Raw genomic sequence first — 17,122 nt, 5'->3', positions numbered from 1 at the left:
ATCTATCCTTCGATCCTTTTATCTATCTCTATCCTTCTATCTATCCTTCGATCCTTTTATCTATCTATCTATCCTTCTATCTATCCTTCTATCCTTTTATCTATCTATCTATCCTTCGATCCTTTTATCTATCTATCTATCCTTCTATCTATCCTTCTATCCTTTTATCTATCTATCTATCCTTCGATCCTTTTATCTATCTATCTATCCTTCTATCTATCCTTCTATCCTTTTATCTATCTATCCTTCTATCCTTCTATCCTTATATCTATCTATCTATCTATCTATCTATCTATCTATCTATCTATCTATCTATCTATCCATCCATCCATCCATCTACTGTATCTCTTTTTAAATGTGTCCTGCAGGCTCCTGTACTTGTAGTTCCACTTGTAGTTCTGGGACAAAGTAAAGACCCTCTTGTCTAGACTTCACGGCATTAATGAAAAAGCTTAGAGCCTTGAGGTCCCAGGACACTTTACGGCTCGGAGGCTGTTCCAGAGAGAGCCGCTCCTCCCTCCTCTCCTCTCCTCCCTCCTCTCCTCCTCATCCCCCTCCCCCCCTTGCAGCTGTGTACAGCTGTGCTGGAGCAACATCCTCTTCCAAAATAAAAGCGGAAGAATGACAAGTTTTAATAGTGTGAGTTAAACAAAAGCAAAAAAAAAATTGTTTTGAATTTCTGCTCTATAATAAAATCTGAATTTATTATCTATTTATTACAAAAGAAACCACACACACTCCATTATATCCCTGTTCTAGAAAAGGCAGTGTCACAGTTATGATGATGGTAATAATAATCAATTTTGTTTATATAGAACTTTTAAAAACTTTTTTCAAATTTTAAAAGTGAAATTAATAACAGATGTGAAATAAAAGAAAAAAAGTAGAACTATGTAAAACGAATGAAATGTAAAAGCACTTGTATGAAATTATGTTTTAAGATCTATTGAAAGATAATAATAATAATAATAAACTTTATTTCTATTGCACCTTTCAAAACCAGAGTGGCAAGGTGTTTCCAAAAATAAAATAGAAAAGCAAAGATAGAAAAGTAAAATAAAAAGATAACTATAACAAATGATCATCTATACAGTGGAGTTTTAACTGCTTTTAAACTGAGGCACAGATTCTGCTGATCTGAGTTTCTGTGTTTCGCCAAAACTATAAACCAATGAGGAGCAGAGTTGGAAAAAAAGTTGGAAGAACTATTGTCACTCTGCTCCTTCTCAACGTGGCCGAACTGAAACGTGTGGGTTTTTTCATTTCGTGATTGTAACGGAAGTGATGCTCTCTTCTCACTGCGGGGAGTTTGACGGAGGCGCGTCCCACATTCAACAGCCCCTCCACCCTTCCCTCTGGTTGGAAAAAGAGAAAAAAACGTCCTCACGCACACTAACCTGGAGATTGTCCACGTTTACAGGCTCCAGACGCCGCTGCCCTGCGCCACAGACACATCCTCACTCGTGCGTAAAGAGCGCACACAGCCGCAGCCTCCTAACTTAACTTTATCTGATTCGACTCTTAACTCATCCAAGTTTTTCCCAGTGTGTGAGGATGTTTTCCTGCTGCTGCCTCGTCGTTGTCCTGCTCTGTACGTGGTCCTCCTCGGTGGAGAGTAACCCCAGTCCCGTGTTGGGAGATGTAGTCGTGGACAAATCCTTCACCCCCAAAGTCTGCAGCCGGGAGGCGAAGGAAGGGGATTTCGTGCGCTACCACTACAACGCCACGTTCGTCGACGGGAAAACGTTTGATTCCAGGTGAGTTAAAGTCGGTTTGCATGTGAAAATCTCGATGCTTTTATTTTTTATTTTAGCTCGGTTTGCTCGCATTCCGCTGCACGGAGGCCTGCTTGGGACCAGACCCCAGCCCGAGGCTGCAGCAGCGGCGTTTAAAGCAGGATAGATACGCTGACACGATAATGATTCACACGTTAAAACAAGTTTGCAGCTGAAAAGGGTGGAAAGACCTACGTGCCCCGCAGATGCACTTTTTTTTACTACGACTTTCAATTCAACTCAATTTTAATTTTCCAAATTACAACCTACATCATCTCCAGGCACTTTTTGATGAGGACGAGACCGTAGAAAACTACGGAGGAACCCAATGGAGCAAATAGTTGGTGAATGTGGATGAATAAAAAAAACTTTTTTATGATATGGAGAAACTTTTTTATGAACCAGACTCAATGTGGGGAGAGAATAGAGCCGGAGAGAAAAAAGAATAATTGTAAAAAATAGAATACAGTTTTATCATTTAACCTCTGCCTGACTGCCTTCTATTAAAGGCTCGGTGTGTGGAATGTAATGACACCTAGTGGTGAAGTCGCATGTTTGCAGTTGAATACCCCTCACGTCACCCTCCCCCTTCACTTGTCATGAATACTCAAAAGGGGTTTAGTTTGTCTTGTCTGGGCTACTGTAAAAAACATGGCCCCCTCCGTAGAGAGGACCCAAAGTAAATATAAGGCTCATTCCAGGGTAAAGAAAACACATAAGGGATTATTTTATTTTCAATTTCTGCCAATAGATCCTTTTCACCTAAATCCTACACAGTGGAGCTTTAAGAAAACAAGAATAGTCACACTTGTAGATATAATGGTGCTATTAAAGATAGCAGAACCAATTAATAAAAATAATAATAATAATATCCTTTTTTCCTCTTCCAGCCACCAGAGAGGAGCAGCTAAGGTGGGTCTGTTAGGAGAAGGTCGACTCATCGCTGGTATAGATAAAGGCCTGCAGGGCATGTGTGTGAACGAGCGCAGGAGCATCACCGTCCCACCTCACCTGGCCTACGGCAGCACCGGCGCAGGTAAGACAAAATGTCCCATTTATTTCAACATGCTTCAGTCATAAAAACAATTAACTTAAATAGGCTTTTGTACGTTCAAAGTACAAATTTTACATTTGTTTTCTTGCACAAACTGAGGCCACAGCACTTCAGAGTTTGAATGGTTTGTTTAAGGAGGGGCCCACCCCTCATTTCTGCCCTTGGGCCGCCTAGTGGGCTAATCCAGCCCTGTTCATGTTTCAGGTCTAGTGATGGATTTGCACATTTCTGTTCAACATGTAATGAAAAAGAACTGATAACAAAATAAGATGTTATTATTTAACTTTAAAAAGTCATTTAAGGAAGTAAGACTTTACATGTTTTACTTGAACAGCACTTTTATAGATCAGATCACAAAGTCCTTCACAATAAAAGGCACATAAAATATTGTCAAAATAAGGAAATAAAACTTCATTGAGCACCAGTAGATACAAATCAATTCAGAGCAATGCAGGCGTTTTGTAGCGTGTCCTAACATCCTGTTTACACTTTGGCATCACTTGAGGAAATAAGATGTTTCATTGAAAGTTTAAATTTCAAGATTTTCAAAGCTTTTGCTCATATATAATTTTGTACCGATGTTATATTATATTGATGATTGTTATCTTCAGGTGACGTGGTTCCTCCCGACACCACCCTGGTGTTTGAGATCCATCTGTTGGATGTGTGGAACAAGGCCGACCTGGTCGTCACCAAAACCGTCACCACCCCCAAAGACTGCAAACGCTCTGTGATGCGCACCGACTTCGTGCGTTACCACTTCAACGGCACCCTGCTCGACGGCAGCGTCTTTGAATCCAGGTGATTTTCGAGTGTCTGTGATCGGTTATTGCCTTTTTAATGAAACAATGTCAAATGCAGTGTTTCTCTCTCTGAAACGAAGCCCCCGTCTGAATGACAGCTCTTGTGTGTTTTTGTATTGTGTCATCCAGATGTGTTGTCTGTGTGAGGTTGTGTTTGACAATGCGCTTGTATGAGCCCTACGTAGCTACAACAGGAAGCAGACCCACAACACCTTAGTGGGCGAGGGTTGGCTGGTCAAGGGCATGGACGAGGGCCTGATGGGCATGTGTGTGGGAGAGATCAGACATATCGTCATCCCACCATTTAAAGCCTACGGAGAGAAGGGATCCGGTGAGTACAGGAGACGGGAAGGAAGAGAACGAGTTGGTTAAAATAAAAGTGTTGCAACAGGCAAATACCCCAAATCACATCTCATCCATAAAATACATTTCACATGTCACAGAAAATACTTTTACACATTTGTTTGGCCTTAAAGATACACACACACACTGAGTGTGTTTTGGTGTGAAACTGACAACGTAAACAGAAAGTTAGTCTGTTTAGTATGCACTAAAATATAGATCAAATATGTTTTATTTCATTATATTCTGTCACCTTGTGTTTTGTAGAAGAACATACAGTGAAGAGAACTTATTAGCAGAACAAGTAATAAATTACTTACAAACACAAATTAGATAAAATAATCAAAATAAAACTCTATCAAACCATTTGACATTTGTTAAGTTTTTAAATTCTCTGCTTTCTGTTCACCAGGCACAGAGATCCCCTCCCAGGCGACGCTGGTGTTTGACGTCCTGTTGGTGGACATTCATAACTCGAAGGACAACATCACTTATGAGAACCAGGTGGTTCCTGAGTCGTGCACTCGCAAGTCCGTCATCGGGGATTACATCCGCTACCACTATAACGGCACCTTCCTGGACGGACGCACCTTTGATACCAGGTGAGACTCAGACAGTGAAGATTTTTGATCTTTTTTACACAAAATTATTCTGGGGATTAAAAAGTAATTTAATTGAAACCTGCCTGTGCCCACAGCTACCAGAGGAACAGCACGTACAACACCTACATCGGGATGGGGTACGTGATCGCAGGCATGGACCAGGGCCTGGTGGGAGTCTGCGTCGGGGAGAAGAGGAGGGTCATCATCCCTCCACACCTGGCGTACGGAGAGCAAGGAGCTGGTAAGTTTGTGCATCCTTTACTGCAGCGTGTCGCAAACTCTGAGAAAAACAAACCACAAATGAACTTTAAAACTACATTTAATTATAACACTTGATTCATTTGACACAGGTCCACTGACACAAAGCCGTTGACATCTTGAATTTCAAAGTGCTTTAAAAGAATAAAGTGATTATAAAAACTAAGAAAATCAAGGTTTTGATAAGCATTTAGAAAAAATAAACATTTGTTTCTCTTGCCTTCTCACGTTTCTTTGTTGTAAATTAAACATTTTCTGTGATCCTTCCAGGTAACATCATCCCTCCCTCGGCCGTGCTCGTCTTTGACGTCCACGTCATCGACTTCCACAACCCCAACGACACAGTGAACATCCAGGTCACCCACAAACCCGAAGTGTGTAACGACACCACGGCGGAGAACGACCTCGTCCGCTATAACTACAACTGCTCGCTGATGGACGGCACGCTGCTCTTTTCCTCGTGAGTCCGGCAGACGCACACTCTCGGCTGCAGCGTAAAACAACACATGTCCACTTTCATTTTGACGAATGCATAATCTATCACTGCCCTCAGACACAGCTATGAGAACCTTCAGGACGCGGTGCTGGGCGCAGAAAAAGTGATCGACGGGCTGGACAGCGGTCTGCGCGGCATGTGCCTGGGGGAGAGGAGGGTTGTGACGGTGCCCCCCCACCTCGGCCACGGAGAGAAAGGAGGTGAGACTAAAACTTCGCCTTCATGACAACCGACCACACACATTGTACTTTTTTAATCAGAAGAAAGATGGTTTGATTATTATTTTTACATTTATCAAGCTACAATTGCACTTGTTGAGGGGATTACTACCAGTTATATAACACAAAATCTATGAACAAGCTGCACACACACTCTTTAATGGAGTTAAAGCCAAACCTAAACCGTGTCTCTCTTACTTTTCGTCTGTCAGCCACTGGTGTGCCGGGCAGCGCTGTGCTGGTCTTTGAAATTGAGCTGGTGAGCTTCGAGAAGGGAGTCCCCCCTGGTTACCTGTTCGTGTGGCTCGCACACACTCCTGCAAACCTGTTCGAAGCTCTGGACGCCAACAAGAACGAGGAGGTTCCACAGGAAGAGGTAGGCAGCAGCTGAGCCTGTGATCGCCAGAGGACGTCCGTACTTTGGTGACATCTGGTGGTGGTGTCAGCAATGACATGGGGCCTTTTCTTTCATTGTCCTACAAAAACATAGGCTAATAAAATAAATTTAAAGATTTAATATTAAACTTCATTCCTGACCCTGAAAACAGAGGTTGACAGTTCGAATCAAATGATCTTCAACAGCAGAAGAAGCTGCCCAGTCGTCATGGAAATGCACAGTAGATGTTCAACTCTGATATTTTTTGGATAAATATCTATTTTTCAGTTTCAGTTACAGATTCAATGTTTTCAGATCAATTTATTTAAAAATTTCAAATCTTGTTTATGTTGTTGTTTTATCTATTTATTAATTTTTCTTATTTCCAGTGGAAAAAAAAAAGACAAAAGATCGAATGAATTACCTCCACACTGTTATTAATCCGTTCATATTCCTCTTTGACTGTTTCTAGTTTGGGGAGTTCATCAAGCTGCAGGTCGCCGAGGGCAAAGGTCGTATCAAGCCCGGTCTGACTATGGAGCAGGTCGTTGTCGACATGTTTGAAAACCAGGACCGAAATAAAGACGGAGTGATCACGGCCGACGAGCTGAAACTGAAGGTGGAGGAGGACAAGGAGCGGGAAGATATGAAGCACGAGGAGCTGTGATGATGAGGAGGAGGACAGATCTTTTTTACATACTCTCTCAGGGAGATACCAACACCTTTTAAAAAAAATTAAAAAAAAAAAAAAGAAGAACATCAACGAGAGACTTTTCCCAAACAGGTTTTATTGTTGGACAGTTTTTGAAATGACAAGAACAAAGTGCAAGTGATCTTTTTGCAGAGTTTTGTGTTGTATGAGTGTTTTTGTTTGAGAGTTGGATTCCAGAAAACTGAACAAGCACCTTTTTAATTTTCCTGAATTCACGTGAATTAAAATGTAAGAAAACAACATTGTTCCAGTTCTTCTATGACTGTTAAATTAAAATAATCACATAGGCTGTTTATTTATCACAGAGGTTAGACAACATGTGGTTTAAAAAAAAGCTTTATAAAGCTGCACATCAAAATAAATATTCCTTAAATTTTGGGTGAAAGATCCAGAGTAAAATCTATATGAGAAGTACACCCATTTGTTCACAGGTCTTTGATCATTACAGTGAGACACATTAAACCTCTGGTTGAGCCGTAAGCAGTTAGAGTTGCACTGTGGGTAAGTAACAGGTTTTGCCAAGAAGATTGTATGGACAGATGTTATCACTGGTTCTGATGGTAAAAATCTCACTTCCAAATCTGAAATAAAGTGTCTTATGAAACTGCTAAACAGCTTTGGTTGTATTTCTATCACCAATAAGTGGCGTATTCATGATTTATTCCAATCAGGGGGATCACACAGGAGTGTGTCTGGTGACAATGTGACAAGAAAGGCTGCAACTCTGCATAAAACACTCAGACGTGAATGTGCAGTTTTTTTTTAAGAAGATGAGGAAATAAAGAAACATCTCCACCAAGGAAAATAGTTTTGAGAGGCAGCATAAAAAATTTAATTCATGGATTTGATTTAGAATTTTCCTGCAACTTTGCTGTTTACTGGGAGAAAATCCCAACTTGTGTTGAATTAGAAAATGCATCTTAAAAATGGAGCAGAGCAAACTTACAAGCTTGTCCATCTCCATATTGTCTTCTAAATCATAATTATTACACCCATAGTAAAGTGCAGCTAGCTCAACATTAAGTTTTTCTATGCAGCAGCCAGAAATTCAGCTGAAAAACACTTGTAATGAACACACACATCCCAGAATCCCCTGCAAGTAAAGGGACGATAGCCTGGAGCATCAGGCATTCACAGTGTTAAAAGAAAGTAGAACGTAAGAAAGTAAACAGCTGTAAGAGAGTAAATCTGATTTGGCTGCAAAACTGAAGTAAATCAGAAATTCTACAAAAGTAGGTCAATAATTAAAGACCTATTTAAGATATTTTTAACATTTGGACTTTGGTTGTGAGGTGTTTTTTAAGCAGATTCAAGTTAAAACATGTAAATGTAACAGATTAGAAACAGTACAGACTGTGCATGATTTGCACCATTATCCCCTTCAGGGGAGACCGAAGTGAAAAGGTCCGTTTTGAGGTCTCGTTTGAGGTAAGTTATGATCATGATGTGCGATTGTCCAGCTTGCAACACTGTAAATGGAGCGAACATGTCCGTCTGTGTGTCTCACTTGTCTCTCCATGAGGTAATATATCTGAGGATGGCATTCGGAACGTCCATCGTCTCGTCTTTCACCAGCACGATGTCAAAGGAGTTGATGTACGACTCTTTCCTCTCTTCTACCTGAAAGACAAACGATGAAATACCCAGTGTCAATCAATCAATCAACTGTCTACAACTGATCCCAGCACAGTCACCCAACATTAGTCCATGCACTGTGGTCAGACCTGGTCGTTCAGGAAGCCGATGGTCAGGACGTTCTGGGGCTCGGACACCCCGTCAGCCATGGTCAGGTCTCCCAGCGAGTCTCCCAGCAGCAGCACGTTGGGTCGACCCTGCAGCTCCCTGAGGCCGGCGGCGTGTGACAGAGCACCTTCCCTCTTGTTGAACGTGTGGATGAGTTGACCTTTGAAGGCTTGAAGGACGCCCTTAACAACAAGACAGTGTTTAAGAGACTGAAGTTGAATTTAAGCCTTATTTGCTCATGTGCACTGTATCTATAGTGGTTTGTTTGGTCTCTGGTATCATTCAGATATTTTTTCATACCCTGAAATCAATAAACTAATGAGGAAAAAAAGTATTGGTACAATAGTGAACATGTGATAAAATGCATGTGGAGGCAGCCATGGTCCAACTCACAGTTTGGTCAAAGTCCATGTAGTTAGAGACGACGTGGACGTTGGGATGGAAAACGTGGTTCTGTCGGATCACCTCCTCCAGGACGTCTCCGACGCCGGCCGAGAGGATCAACAGAGGAACCTGCTGCTCTGCCAGACGCTCAAAAAACACCTGGGAGCCGTCCCTAAACAAACACACACACCTCATTGGATTACACACATTAACTAATGACTATCTGAGCAGAGGGTTTAACATTAATGTAAACTTGAGAAGCAATTAAAGAATATTACACACGAGAAACAAACACTGACTATTCCAGATTCCTTCAACTAGTATAACAAGAACTAAGATTGAGAAATATATATCAAATCAAATATCTTATACAAAATGTTTCACGTTAAAATATGTATTTGATCAAACTGATGCCCATTTTTTATGACCAGTTTTAACCAGCAAAATTATTTAAATGGACCTCAGCTCTTTTAGTTTTCTCATGAAAATATGAATTTGGTCCCAATTACATGAGGACATTTTTTTTTTTATATATAGTCTATCGTTACTTATAACATCTGTAGGTGTTCTGGGTAAACTCCATTTGACTGTAACTCTGTGTTTACCTGAGCATGGCACTGGATTCCTTCACAGCCTGGGCGAGCATGTCCTTTCTGATCCTCTGCTGAATCAGCAGCTCATGAACTTTGGTCCACCTGTCGAGAGCACAAGGACAACGTCAGGATCCAAAACATCCTCAGCTTTAATGACCTTTTATTTACTACACAGGAAACTGACTTCTCCAGATTCAAACTACTGGAAAAAAACAAAACGTTTTGCATTTTGATCTTCACATATTTATTGAGCAGAATGTTTAAAGATTAGATATTGTTTTGGCTTTCAGTCAATGTTCAGTCCTGCAGATCGACCGTTGCTCTTAAGAAATAAGTTTCACTTCTGATATTTGTTGAGCTTCATGTCCTTCCATAACATTTCTACCATTTTGAGTGTAAGTAGTAATATTGAACATTTTACATGGTTCACAAACTGCACATATTAAACAGAAGTGCTATGAGTTTTCTTACCACTCCACCATGAGAGGCAGCTTCTCTTCAACACTCAGACTTGCATCGATCTCTATGGGATAGTAGGTGTTCAAAAGCTTCCTCATCTGCAATAAACCAACATAGAATACTGAAAAATTATTTATAGACAAACTACATATACGTATCAGAGTGTAATTGTTCATAGTGGAATTATATGCAAAATTATAGAGTAGCTAACAAATCCTAAATCCTACCTTTCTAGTGCAGTCTTCATTAATCAATAACTGGCTATCCAGGATGTCTGCAAATGGAAGGAAAACAGGTTTGTATTAGTTTCAGAAAGGCACAAGAAATTCATAAATCGTTAACATCAAATAATCAGGACCCTGATGATCGTGATGCAGATGATCTATGTGGCCCGTGTGCTTACTGTGGGTGGTGGGCACTCTCTTGCCGTTGTGAGCAAATCTGGTCAGCGTCATGTCGAAGTCTGCGATGACCTGAGACGACAGTACTTTTTAGAATTGAAAACAGAACTACACAGTGGCGTTCTCGGTCCTGATGAGATTCTGATGAAAATGTGCCCTCCTCCGCTCAGTTCTCTGACCTGCAGGCTGCCTGCACCTGCTCGCTGGATGGCGTGGATGGTCTCCTCCACTCTGCTGCGCTCCCTCATCAGCACAGAGCAATTGGCCAGCTCTGGGATCTGAACAGAAAAGAGCTCGGTCTTACAATTCATGTTCTTCCTCATACCGTGAGAGAGCAGAAAACAAGGAGAGCGATGGCGGCAAAAAAAGACTCCAGGGAGGATTTATACTTAAGTACACGCATTGAACCGGCAACATGTTGTTAATGGGTTAATATCAAGATCATCACACAAAGTTTACGAGATTTTACTCCCACTAATCTTTACCGGGGTTTTGGTCAGCTGGTGCCAGATGGCAAGGACAGTCCGCGCCGGTGTGTAGATCCATGGAATATGGTAAATCTGCACGTGAAGCCAAGAGGAAAACTCATTTAGTAATTTTATAGAGTTGGGTTTTTAAAATACTGATGAAATTTGGACAGTTTTCAGTTGGTACAGTTCCATTTAATTAATTCAAACTATATTAGTCAGATATGCATAAAAAGTCCAAAGATAATTAACTATATAGAGTGAATAAATATTCCATTAATAACGGAATAATAAATGTATATTCACTTGAGTTTAAACTGATTCAATCTATCAGAGAATTTCAAATAGCTTGTCACTATAAACATATTTTATTAGCTTTAAATTAGACCTAATGTTCAGGCAGTTTACAGCTGCTCGGTTCAAAAAGGTAAACATGTGTATTCAGTGAGATTTCACACCATTATTCAGCTGTTATATAAAACTTTCTTGTTTCTGAGTGTAAACTCATCACTCCCGGTGGTTTTCACGTCCTAAATATGAACTAAAATGAAGTTTAATCGCAAGTCTCGACGACGACTTCGATGAAAAAACCTCAACTTACCATTTTCAAACGAAGTGACGAGTCTCCTCTGAACTTCTGTTCATCACAAGCAGTTCATTGTTTTCAAAGACGAGCTGTTGGTTTAAGAAAAATAATTAAAAAACTGCTAAAAAACAAAGAAACAGCTCTGGAGGATTTGTTTACATCCTCCGTGTGGGTCCCACCCGCAGCGTTCCCCCTGCAAACGCGGACCGTACGAACATGGTTCCGACGCATATTTGTTCCTACTGCCTCAGCGTAGAAACAAATAGCCATATCATCCAAGTCATGTCGAATTTTGTCTTATTTTTCTTTACTAATCATGAAATAATTTATTCTGTACTGTAAAAAATGTAGAAATGTTCTGTGACTTAAAATATTGACAAAACTATAATCTTAAATTGTGACATAAAGACATTGAGTAATTAGGGCCCGAGCACCTCCGGTGGGAGGCCCTATTGTATTTCGAAGGATTTGTATTTCCCTTTTGGGGCTTTTTCAGGGCGATGCACAAATGAACTACACCATTAAAACAAACTATTAGTGCAGGGAACATATCTATGGAAATGTACTGACAGAATCTATAACACAAAAACACACACACACGATCTATAACTTTGAAAAAAGCACATATATACATACATGTCAACATTTATATAGGAGCAATTATCGTAATTATAGAGGGTTTACTTTACATCTGAATTGGCACCGAACGGTGGGAGGCCCTATTGATCGCTCTCTCCACTAACCGCAACAGGCTTCAAAATGCCTGTGCTCGGGCCCGTTAGTGCTACAACGTAGCCCTAGTTTATTATTGTAGCTTGTCTGCTTTTGAGCAACATCAACACCTCAAGACACTTGGAAAGAAAATTAGCTGTTTGGCTAAATGCATTTAGCATATATTAAATCACTGTTAATGAGTCCCTGACAAATATCATGAAGCAAAGCAAAACAAATATATTTCATCATCAGCTTGTAAAATGTCTATTTGGCTGCGGGTAAATAAGATAAATAGATGGGTACATTATTTTTTCAGAGATGACAAACTACATTTCACTGCAATAACTTTTATTTTATAGAGTTTGTGCACTTACAGCTTTTGCAATGACACCATGTCACAAGGTACCTTTGGCTTGGCCGCATGACATCTGAATACATGGCACTGGCAAATCATACTCAGTCTAAAATCACTTCTTATCAAACTTGGCACAAAAATCTGAAGCCTCAAATGTGACATCTATATATTCCTGTCAAAATCTCCCTGTGTCCGTTTTCACTCTAGAAAGTGACAGTAACTAAAAAATCAAAGCCTCCACAACTGAATGAACTCATTCATCCACCAGTTCACATTATGCACAGTATGTTAGTGGAAAGGTGTCTGGCTCACCATGTCTAATGAGACCACAGTTACAGACAGCCTGGCTGGAGATACCACAGACATGAGCAGTTTCTGATCAGTAACAGAGAAACACTGAGCTCAGCAACTGGTCCACACAACACTGAGAAGAAAACATTTAAATTAACATTCAGGGTCTTTCAGTGCAGGAAATGCAGTTAAATCAACTGCATTGATAAAAGAAAAGTTAAGAACATTGAGAGAAGTTCATGGTTTAAAGTGTTTTACACATTTTAGAGTCTTTCAGCAGTTCAGTGTCCATGTGTGAACATGTGCTCTTGGTCACTCAAAGGAAAATGCAGAGTAAATTCTGCAAGAAGCACAAAGATTCCAGAAAAACCAACAAACCAAGAACTCAACAAACTTTAGTCCCTGACATAACGACATTTTAAATTAGAATTTAAATGTAAATCAGAAGCAGAAATATTTTGACACGTTATCATGGCGATATTTGGTCTAAGTTTCAAGATATGCTGATCACATAAAGCAATTTTAACCAGCTGAAATAAATCATACACATTTATACACATTCATTGGAATTTAAAATCATCATTAACACAACAGTTTTTAGTGCAAAATTGCCTTATGCAGGCTTATGTGGGCTTATGTGTTTATATAATCACACTCCACCCTGTTCCCCAATATATGCTTTGCTTAATTCTTATTTCTTGCACACGAAATGATGGTCTCGTTCCAGCGGCACACACAAGAAACAATTTTAACAGCGCAAAAAAGGGTAAAATCATGGTTTAATTTGGAGTTATAAATAAATATACAAGACTGAAAACTTATTAGCCTGTCTTGGTATTTCTTATATTTTTCTCTTTTGGCAATTTGAACAGTGTGAACTTCAGCCCCACGTAAACCCATGCGGAGAATAAAAGCCTCAGAAGTATTGTGCAAGTCCGAACGTTTCAATAGAGATTCAATGTCAACATTCGATCTGAGTTTGCAGCTGCCTCCGCAGGGAGAGGGTGCGCAGATGGAGCTGCTGCATCTGCTGCATGCGGTCCCGCTGACGAGCCAGGTTCTGGGGCATGGGGTAGCGCTGGCAGCCGTACAGATACTGGTACGGGATGCGAACGTGGCAGGCCGCTGCTCGACAGCGGGGCTGAGGTAAGGGCGGCAGCAGCATCCATCGCTTCTTTTCGGCACAGTAACGGTAGACCTCCTTGCGGTACTGCTTGTCCATGTTGGTGCTGTTCCTCCAGCCGCCAATGATGAATACGTCCTCACCCAGGTAGCAGATGGCGGCACCTTCCATACCGAGGACCTCTGGAGGGAGGCTGTCGAGGATGTCGTCGGAGATGTTTATGCATATTTTCTGCTGAGCGTCCTCCTGTGTTACATCGTAGGTCTTGGGGCAACAGGAAGCCGTGTGGTAGAAGCTGGTGGACGCGACGGCCATTTGAAAGACGCAGTAGTTATCGATGAGCGGCAATGAGTCCACATCCTGCCACTTGTGACTCTCTGTGTCGTAGCAAGTGGTCACGGTGCTCAGTCCATCCTCGAAGTCCAAGTCCACAGGGGTCCTGGCCATCACGTACACGTAGCGGTCCTCCACGCTCACCGTTTTGACATCTCGTAGTATTTTTGGTGCTGGGTCAAGATTTCGCCACTCGTCCTGCTCAGGCTCGTAGACAGTGACGTCCTTAAAGCCTGGACTGAAGTTTCCGTGACCACCGATGCTGCAGAGAACCTCTTTAACACATGTGAGGCCGAAGGAGTGTTTGCGAGAGCTCAGGCTGCTGACCTGCTCCCAGCTGTTGAGGTTGGGGTTGTAGCGCTCCACCATCTTGGCGAAGCCTGGCTCCATGGAGCCCGCCACATAAACATGGCTGTCGGTGACTGCGATAGCATGTCCATCAAGGTGGTTGTGAATGTGCGGCAGGTTGACCCAGCGGTCCTCTGCGACAAAGTAGCCCACACACTCACTCAGATACTCTCCACCTTCTGAAACACCACCCACCACCATGATGACGTCCATGTTCTGGCCAAAACGGGGCTGGGTGGCCGTCATGTGGGAGGCACAGAGCTCTAAATCAGCAGACTTGAGGCTCTCGAAGTGAATAGCCTGAACCTCGAGGGTGTCGGACACCAGCTTCTGACAGGACGCACTGTTTGCCACTAAGGGCTCCTTCCTCACCACCTGCATCAGTACACTGGGAGCAATCTGTGACAGCCTCAAGAGCCCGAACAGCTCCTCAAAGTGCTTCTCTCGCTCCTCCGGGTTCTGCTGCACCCATTTCACGACGGCCTCAAACAGCTCCTGCTCAGAATCCACGGTGATTTCGGAGTCCGAGAGCCAGGTTCGCAGGAGGTGAAACGGCAGCGTGAAGAATTCCTCGTTGCGGATGACATTGTGGAAGTTCCTCCGAATCATCTTGGCGGCTCCCAGGGCGAGCTGGTCCAGGGTGTACATGTGGGCGAGGCTGTGCACGGCGACGCAGTTGGACAAGCTCAACTTCTTCATGAGAAACTCTCCACAGAAGCTCTTCAGCTGCACCAACAGGAACCTAGAGGTGAGAACACGTCAGAATTATCAGACTGTAAATAAAGATGGACGACATGACAGCACCCCTTAAGTGAAGCCAAATAGTCCCGACCGCCCCCTGGTGGCTGGCTGCAATAAAGGCCATATGCCCTGCTTCCTCCATGTTAGTGGATGGGACCAAACTACAAAGTCAAAATGCACATTAAATCAATGTTTCTCAAAGATGGTTACTGTTATTTTGAGGTAGCTCTTATCACACGGAATTTCTCTAATATCATAAGGTCTTGAGATAATGGATGCTGTGATTTGGTGCTATACAAATACAATATTATTTAACTGGAACTTCTGCCCAGGTTGAAGCTGGGTGTAGTGACGACAATAATCATGACATCACCAGTGTCTGCGTATTTACAAAAAGGGCAAAGGTGTAGGTGCAGCAGAACACGAGAGTTGTCAGACCAGCACATTGTTGACACACGAAACAACAAGTCAGGCAAATAATAACGATGTGCACGGTCACGAAACACCAACACGAGCCTCACCTGTTCCCAGCAGACTCACTTTGGTACAAGTATGGAGTGGGTGATACAATTAAACACGACAATGTACATGATTATTTAAATCGTTCGTCCATAGACATCAGTCCCTTCCAATTTCTGATTCAGATTAAATGTAAGATTGAAATACTTTCACCATGTACATTGTTGTGTTTAATTGTATCACCCACTACATACTTCTACCCAAGTACTCAGTGGGTGAATCAATTAAACGCATACATGATATTTGTATTGAAATCGTTCATCCACAGACATCAGTCCCTTCCCGGTTCAGATAGAAAGATGTACCTCACCTGTCAGCCAGCTCCAGGACTTCATGCACACTAGCGGTGGAGACCGTGATCTCTCCGGTGTACATGAACTGGATCACTCTCCTCACAGCCTCGGGCTCCAGTCCGCCCTCGGAGCTCCAGCCCTTCAGCTCCACTCGGGCCGACTGGGACTCGGAGAAGTGTCCGCCCAGCAGCAGGGTGAAGTAGTGCGACGCCGCGGACAGCACCGAGCGGTGGGCGGCCAGCGTCTGGACCCGCTCCCCTCCGGACCCGCACGCACCCCCGGAGCGGAACTCCAGCGTCACGTCGCAGAACAGCCCCGCCTTCCTCTGCTCGTCCTGCCGCCGGGAGAGCCCGGAGCGGTGGGTCGGGCAGGTGAACTCCTCGGCCTCCTCCGGTTCCCCGTCACCTGTTAGCGCCGCTCCGCCAACGCAGCTCCGGTCAGCGCGGTCCTCCGGCTCCTCCGCCGCAGCCGCAGCAGCCACCGCCGCCGCCATACCCCCGCAGGAAGCCAGTGTCAGAGGCGGCCGGAGGCTCTGGCGGATCTTGGGGAATAACTCGCAAACGTAGAAAACACACGTAAACAAACTGTCAGTCAGTGACATGCATGCGGCGCGTTCGCGGCCCGGACTGAAATCTGCTGCTCACTTCCGTCTTCAGGTGATTTGTGTTTTTCCGCTGATGGAGCGTCAGCGGGAGACAACAGGTCCATTGTGACCCGCGTGTTGTCAACACAACACGGACACACGAACTCAATCAGAGTCCCGCGTGTTCTTTAACGTTGCTCACGAGCCTTTAACGCGTGTTTATTTCGGAGGGATTTAAACTTTGTTTCAGTGGAGGCTCCGTCTCTGCGCATGCGCGTGCTGCTTTGACGACTAATGTGTTGTTACGTCTTATTTTAAATTATATAAGTTATATGTATGGGCTGTTATACATCTACGGTGGCCCCCGAAGTACAAAAGACAAAAAATAATATAAATATAACAAAACACAACAAATCACAAAATATAACAGCAGATCACTAAACACAACAAAACATAAATTACAAAACACACAACAAATAACTAAATATAACAACAAATCCTAAACTTATTTACTGTTGTGCTTTTTGATTTGCACATCAGGGCCACCGTATAT

General features: G+C 42.7%; 3 protein-coding genes across 3 annotated transcripts; 1 reads left to right on the top strand and 2 right to left on the bottom strand.

Annotated features, from left to right (window-relative positions):
- The first annotated feature begins 1,357 nt into the window (after positions 1 to 1,357).
- fkbp10b (FKBP prolyl isomerase 10b) lies at positions 1,358 to 6,876 on the top strand. The gene is made up of 10 exons (XM_035145912.2): positions 1,358 to 1,757; positions 2,666 to 2,811; positions 3,441 to 3,630; positions 3,818 to 3,963; positions 4,387 to 4,576; positions 4,672 to 4,817; positions 5,105 to 5,294; positions 5,388 to 5,530; positions 5,761 to 5,924; positions 6,397 to 6,876. The coding sequence occupies exons 1-10, from the start codon at positions 1,555 to 1,557 to the stop codon at positions 6,589 to 6,591; spliced, it is 1,713 nt and encodes a 570-aa protein (XP_035001803.1). The 5' UTR covers positions 1,358 to 1,554; the 3' UTR covers positions 6,592 to 6,876.
- Positions 6,693 to 11,476, bottom strand: LOC118100617 (7-methylguanosine phosphate-specific 5'-nucleotidase). Its single transcript, XM_035145913.2, has 10 exons — positions 11,285 to 11,476; positions 10,702 to 10,776; positions 10,396 to 10,494; positions 10,219 to 10,288; positions 10,043 to 10,089; positions 9,828 to 9,913; positions 9,369 to 9,458; positions 8,773 to 8,935; positions 8,361 to 8,561; positions 6,693 to 8,256 (listed from the first exon to the last, which is right to left on the bottom strand). The coding sequence occupies exons 1-10, from the start codon at positions 11,285 to 11,287 to the stop codon at positions 8,140 to 8,142; spliced, it is 951 nt and encodes a 316-aa protein (XP_035001804.2). The 5' UTR covers positions 11,288 to 11,476; the 3' UTR covers positions 6,693 to 8,139.
- Positions 11,477 to 12,314: 838 nt separating this feature from the next.
- klhl11 (kelch-like family member 11) lies at positions 12,315 to 16,851 on the bottom strand. Its single transcript, XM_035146730.2, has 2 exons — positions 16,004 to 16,851; positions 12,315 to 15,175 (listed from the first exon to the last, which is right to left on the bottom strand). The coding sequence occupies exons 1-2, from the start codon at positions 16,585 to 16,587 to the stop codon at positions 13,591 to 13,593; spliced, it is 2,169 nt and encodes a 722-aa protein (XP_035002621.1). The 5' UTR covers positions 16,588 to 16,851; the 3' UTR covers positions 12,315 to 13,590.
- Positions 16,852 to 17,122: the final 271 nt, after the last annotated feature.

The sequence above is a fragment of the Hippoglossus stenolepis genome, chromosome 21 (assembly GCF_022539355.2).
Source record: "Hippoglossus stenolepis isolate QCI-W04-F060 chromosome 21, HSTE1.2, whole genome shotgun sequence".
Classification (NCBI taxonomy): domain Eukaryota; kingdom Metazoa; phylum Chordata; class Actinopteri; order Pleuronectiformes; family Pleuronectidae; genus Hippoglossus; species Hippoglossus stenolepis.
The sequence above is the reverse complement of the archived record's forward strand: the minus strand, read 5'-3'. Positions and strand labels throughout refer to the sequence as shown.